General features: G+C 60.3%; 2 protein-coding genes across 3 annotated transcripts; one reads left to right on the top strand and one right to left on the bottom strand.

The window, feature by feature from the left end:
- Positions 1–207: 207 nt before the first annotated feature.
- SPSB2 (splA/ryanodine receptor domain and SOCS box containing 2) lies at positions 208–2548 on the top strand. The gene is made up of 3 exons (XM_069489736.1): positions 208–267; positions 518–1263; positions 2213–2548. Exons 2-3 carry the CDS (start codon positions 600–602, stop codon positions 2338–2340), a joined length of 792 nt encoding a protein of 263 aa, XP_069345837.1. The 5' UTR covers positions 208–267; positions 518–599; the 3' UTR covers positions 2341–2548.
- A 19-nt stretch (positions 2549–2567) lies between these two features.
- On the bottom strand, positions 2568–5996 carry TPI1 (triosephosphate isomerase 1). Of its 2 annotated transcripts, none has more exons than XM_069489738.1 (7): positions 5768–5996; positions 4480–4603; positions 4283–4367; positions 4076–4208; positions 3746–3831; positions 3387–3474; positions 2568–3259 (listed from the first exon to the last, which is right to left on the bottom strand). In XM_069489738.1, exons 1-7 carry the CDS (start codon positions 5991–5993, stop codon positions 3141–3143), a joined length of 861 nt encoding a protein of 286 aa, XP_069345839.1. In that variant the 5' UTR covers positions 5994–5996; the 3' UTR covers positions 2568–3140. The 2 variants fall into 2 exon arrangements, with proteins under 2 accessions (XP_069345839.1, XP_069345838.1); XM_069489737.1 differs by having other exon boundaries at positions 2918–3259; positions 4480–4549; positions 5822–5915.
- Positions 5997–6008: the final 12 nt, after the last annotated feature.

The following is a 6008-nucleotide window of genomic DNA, read 5'->3' as shown; positions in this document are numbered from 1 at the left end:
GGGCCTCGGGCGGGGCGTGCCCTCCGCGGGCGCGACCCCGGTGCAGTGTCAACCGCCCGAGGGGTCCCCGCGGGGGCGTGGCCTCGGGGCGGGCGCGGCGACGAGAGGGTTAACCGCCCGGGGGGCCGGGGGCGGGGCCGGGGGCGCGGCCCGGGGGCGGCGCTGGAGGCGGAAGCGCCGGGCTGTGAGCGCCCGGCGCGCCTCGGCTTCTCTCCGCCCGGCTCCTTCTGACGCCGGGTGACCGCCGGGGCTGAGAAGCCCAGCGAGGTGCGGGGGCGGGGGCTTGGGGCCGGCCGGGGGGGCCCCATTGTGAGGCTCGCAGGGGGCGAACTCGCCAGAGTCTCGGCGGCCGGGCACGGACCGGGGAGGGCAGGACGATGGGCCCGGGAGCCTCGGGGGAGCGCAGAGGGAGGAGCTGGCCGGCCGGCAAACACGAGTGAAAGAATGGGGGCCTGGCCGCGGAGCTCCCGTCAGGATTCCGCGATCCATGCCCCTTTCTCCCTCCCCTCCCCTCCAGGTCAGTCCCGAACTGGAGTTCTACTTTCAGAAGAGAGACGACCCAGCAACTCTTTCGGGGAGTCCTTCAGCTCCTCACCTCCATGGGCCAGACGGCCCTGGCGGGGGGCAGCAGCGGCACCCCCGCCCCACAGGCCCTGTATCCTGACCTCTCTTGTCCCGAGGGCTTGGAGGAGCTGCTGTCTGCTCCCCCTCCTGATCTGGGGGCCCAACGGCGCCACGGCTGGAACCCCAAGGACTGTTCAGAGAACATCGAGGTCAAGGAAGGGGGGTTGTGCTTTGAGCGGCGGCCCGTGGCCCAGAGCACTGATGGGGCCCGGGGTAAGAGGGGCTACTCGAGGGGCCTGCACGCCTGGGAGATCAGCTGGCCCCCGGAGCAGAGGGGCACGCATGCTGTGGTGGGCGTGGCCACGGCCCTCGCCCCGCTGCAGGCTGACCACTACGCGGCGCTGCTGGGCAGCAACAGCGAGTCGTGGGGCTGGGACATCGGGCGCGGGAGGCTATACCATCAGAGCAAGGGGCCCGGGGCCCCCCAGTACCCAGCCGGACCTCAGGGTGAGCAGCTGGAGGTGCCGGAGAGACTGCTGGTGGTTCTGGACATGGAGGAGGGAACTCTGGGCTACGCTATTGGGGGCACCTACTTGGGGCCAGCCTTCCACGGACTGAAGGGCAGGACCCTCTATCCGGCAGTAAGCGCTGTCTGGGGCCAATGCCAGGTCCGCATCCGTTACCTGGGCGAAAGGAGAGGTGAGGCCTGGGGCAGGTGTGGGGAGAATATTGTTACTGGTGGCAGCGGTTGGGATGAAAACTCAACTTCGGACAAGAGCAGAGGGGGTGGGCTTGCATCTGACCTGCCTCCAATGCCAGTCTAGTGCCAGGAAGGCTAAGGGCCCTCACAGCTGTTATCTATGTAAATCAAGAGCAACAGAGGTAAAAACAGGCTTGGGAAAGAAACTTGCTTAAGTTTTCTTGGCTAGTAAGTGGTGAATCCTCAGAATGGAGGGAGGCACTCCAGGGCTTAGGGCTTTACAGGAGATAGCCCCCGAGCAAGAGGTACAAAGGGTTAAATGGGTACTGGGCTAGGTGTGCAGATCCAAAAGGAAGAGGACTGGCAGTGCCAGGCACCCAGGGTGTATACTGGACTCCCTGGGCCCTGACCTGTCTCTGTGCCACATGCCTACTTCCTTCTTCAGTCAAGCCCCAGGATGGCACCAGGAAGGAGAGCAGTGAGGAGGCAGGGCCTTGGGGTGGGGCTGCAGGGAAGACCCTCCTTGGGAACCGAATAGGGCCAGCCCTCTGCAGTTGCTGCCTTCAGAGGTGGGCAGTGCCTGTCCTCCCATCAGCTGCAGTGAGCCACTGTAGAGTGGAAGGAGGCCATCCTTCCTCTTGCCTCATTAGCCCCAGCTTCAAGGCCTCTCTGGAATCAAAGGCCAGGCCAGCTCCAGCACTGTCAGAGCCACCTTGGCCTGCTGCTTAGAGGGCAGCCTTAGCTAGAGCTTCACCCCCAGCTCTGACTAGGGATGTGTGAAATCTTAACTGTGACACAGAACTTCAGGGTACCTTAGATCTCCCTTTCAGCAAAGGTGGGGGCAGACTCGGCAGGAAAGCAGAAGGGCACCTGGGCAGGCCCTGTAGTTTTAGGATGTCTGGCTGGTAGCTGCACCCCTACTTACTTTCCCCTCCTTCTCTCTCCCAGCGGAGCCACACTCCCTTCTGCACCTGAGCCGCCTGTGTGTACGCCACACCCTGGGGGATACCCGGCTCGGCCAGGTATCTGCTCTGCCCTTGCCCCCTGCCATGAAGCGCTACCTGCTCTACCAGTGAGCCCTGTGATACCACAGATTGTGCTGGGGCCTTGCCACCACCCCTGCCCTGGGGAGGCGCTGCTAGCCCAGATCAGCTACTTAAAGCCAGTGAGGCTGGGCCCCTACCCAATCCATGCTCTGGCGATGGCTCAGAGCCATTCAGAGGGTGGAGGAGGGAGGTGATATTCAAGGCTGTGGCAGCCTGGTACGAAAGACATTTTTTTCAAGTAAAAATAATGAGAGATGTGTTGTTATAGAAACCTGTTCGTGGCCTTTTCTTTTTTGCACAAGGGATAAAGTTCTATGGCTGCTTCAAAAAGGAAAGAGTATATAGGCAAAGACAGTGGAGGACAGACCACAAGGCTTAGTGCCAGGTGTTTTATTTCCCTCACATGTGGGATGGGTCACATACATAACACACAGGCATCGGCACCATGGGAGAGGGGAGTACCCCCGGCCTCTGAGGGGAGGAGCGTGGCTTCAGGGTGTGAGAGGGGAGAGGAGGATGGTTTCTTTCTCCTGCCTTCACTGGGGCCCGGGAGGACCCACAGACAAGCTCTACCCTTTCCACCTCCCGGCCAAGAAAGCCACCTTGGTGACATGTTTAGTTCCAACCATCATAGTGAGTGGAGAAGGGATTGGCCTGGTCCCAACCATTACGGGGGAAGGTATAAATGGCAAAAGAAGGTACAGTTTGGAGTAGGCCATGAAAGGGTGCTGATGACACCATCAGAAGCATGTGCAGGGCGGGGGCAGTTACTGGACTTCGGGGCTACCTAGTCCCTGGCTTAGCAGGAAGGGTAGGGGAGATGGATGGGCCTATTGTTTGGCATTGATGATGTCCACGAATTCAGGCTTGAGGGAGGCGCCACCCACGAGGAAGCCATCCACATCAGGCTGGCTTGCCAGCTCCTTGCAGGTTGCCCCTGTGACAGAACCTGGGAAGGGAGCAGAAAGAGGCTTGGTCAGGGATCGGATGAGTACACGCCATCCCTACCCTCCACGTCTGAGGCTCAGTCTGGTTCTCAGCCCACCCCACCTCATTGCGGAGCCAAACCCACTCACCTCCATAAATAATACGGGTGCTCTGAGCCACTGCATCAGAGACGTTGGACTTAAGCCATCCCCGGAGCTTCTCATGTACTTCCTGGGCCTAGAACAAGAAGCCAGCCTAAGCTCAGACAGGAAAAATCACTGGCACCAATGAAGAGAGTTAGTGTGGTTTCTCAGCAAGAGCCCTGGGATCTGAGTCAGAGTAACAGGGCTCTGATCCCAGCCAAGCCGTGGAATAGATGCCCTTGGACAAGTCACAGTCCCTCTGGGCTCCGGAGTGTCTTGTCTTTAAAACGAAGGGTTGGCCCAGATGATCTCTGTCCAGTCCTACTGCGGCTGGACAGGAGGATGAGGGCAGGGGGCTTGGTTACCTGTTGGGGTGTTGCAGTCTTGCCGGTACCAATGGCCCATACAGGCTCATAGGCCAGGACGACCTTGTTCCAGTCCTTCACATTATCTGCAGGACAGAGATCACAGATGGAGGGAAGGGTGAACAGGAAGGAGCCATCCAGCCAGACTCCCCACAGTATGAAGAATAATGGCCTACTGCCCCCTGGTGGATGTTGATAGATTTTCAGGTGGCATCCATGCCTTCGGGGGCAGGAGCAGAAGTGAGAGGACCAAGTCTCCAGGGAACCTGACCCCCACCCTCTGAACTCCATGGCCCCACTAGGCTTAAAGGTCCTTTTTTCTAGAGATACCTGCGATGACCTTGGTTTGCTCAAAAACAACCTTCTCAGTGATGCCAGCTTCCCTCTCATCTAGCTTTTCCCCGATGCAGGCGATTACTCCGAGTCCCTCTGAGAGAGCATGGGCCACTTTCTGCCCAATCAGCTGTTGAAGAACAGGCATGGTGAGACATCCCTCTTGGAACAAGGCATCTCTTATTTCCTCTCTTGGTTACTAACCTCATCTGACTCCCCAAAGACATGCCTTCTCTCGGAGTGCCCCAGGACTACCCATGTGGCTCCACAGTCTTTGATCATGCCGGGGCTAAAAGAAGAGAGAGAGCCAAGGTTCAGCAGGGAGTCCCCCACTGTGGCTTTCTCCACAATGAGGAAAGTGAGGGAAGGGTCCCCATGCACCCTCTCTGCCTCCGTCTCACCTGATCTCCCCAGTAAAGGCGCCATTAGTCACTTTGTAGCAGTTCTGCGCAGCCACAGCAATCTTGGGATCTAGCTTCTGCCGGGCGAAGTCGATGTAGGCAGTGGGGGGTGCACAAACCACCTCTGAGCATGAGATCCAAGAAAGCCTTCATTCTCCAGACGTCCTACTTAGTGCTCTGGAGCCCCACAGCCTTCACCCTCTTTCCTGGTTCTGCTCTCTACCCTTTTCACCCCAGCAAGATGACCTCTGTCTACTTTCCAGCCCATGCTGGGCCTGCACCCAACTCCCAGAGCCTTCCAGGTGACCCTGAGAGGCCATGGCCCTCACCCTGCCCTCTGCTCTTTTACCAGTTGTGGCTCCAATTTCCTCAAGCTATTCTGGGCATGGGCACCTCCTAGACTCAGCATTCTCTAGGGGCCAACTCTGCCTCCCTTCTAAAATAGTCCATCCCCACCTTCCCCAGCAAGGCAAGGATGTTTGGCAAAAGAAGGGGCCAACTCCTGAGTTTGTATTGGGTTTCTGGGGAATAGACGAGAAGGGGATGCCTCTTGATGAGGCCCATGGTTCTGTGATCTAGGTTGGTGGGAGGGGAAGGATGGAGGAATAGCGGTTTTGCTCGTGGGTGGCAGGGAGTTGACTGGCTCATAGAGGTCTTGCACTTTCCCGTTTCCAGGTTGAAAGAAGCTGTAGGCTCGCTCCTCACTCCCAAGTGGCTCAGCCTGCTCAGTCCCTTTGGTGAAAGGCAGGAGTCGCCCAGGCTGACGAAGGGAAGGGTTCAGAGCTGTGGCTCAGGGGCCGAGAGCAGCTGGGCGAGGGCACTCGGCTCGCCCGGCAAGGCACTGGGAGGAGTCTCTGGCTACGTGCGGCGGCGCACGGAGGCGGCTGCCGAGGGGGCAGGTGGCCTGGAACCCGCGCAAGCTCAGCCTCCTCCCCCACACTCGGGGGCAGGAGCCAGCTTTTCCTGATAGCCCACGAGGCCCAGGCTCCGCTCCTACCCGCGACTCTTGGCTGGTGCAGCCCCAGTCCGCGCCCTGGGGCCATCTTCCTCCTGGTACCCCTAGAAGTCCACTCCCGCCCCACCGTCCGCGCGGGCACCATTAAATGCCCAGCCTTCCCCGCTCGACACACCTCCGGTTCTGCGGCTGCGGGGCCGCTGCTCGGACACCCAGAAGCCCTTGTCCCCCAGCCATGCATCCAGGTGCAGGCAGACACTCGGAGCTCGGGAGAGGGCGCTGCCACGCCCGACCCCCGGCCCTCGGCCCGACCCCTCCCCGGCAAGGGCTCACCGGTGTCGGCCGGCACCTTGGCTGCGTTCAGAGTGCTGATGAGCTCCCCCAGACCCTTCTTCCGCCCATTCATCTTCCAGTTCCCCCCCACGAAGAACTTCCTGGAGGGCGCCATGGCGCTGGAGGCGACACACTGAAGGTCAGTAGCACCGCGCAGCCGCGGCCACTGCCCGCTTATATAGAGCGCCGTGAAGCAGAACTCCGCCTCCCCGCCGTCCTCAGCCATGGTGAGCCCGCCCCG

This window comes from Eulemur rufifrons, chromosome 16 (assembly GCF_041146395.1).
Source record: "Eulemur rufifrons isolate Redbay chromosome 16, OSU_ERuf_1, whole genome shotgun sequence".
Classification (NCBI taxonomy): Eukaryota; Metazoa; Chordata; class Mammalia; order Primates; family Lemuridae; genus Eulemur; species Eulemur rufifrons.
This window is presented reverse-complemented; position numbering and strand designations above follow the sequence as displayed.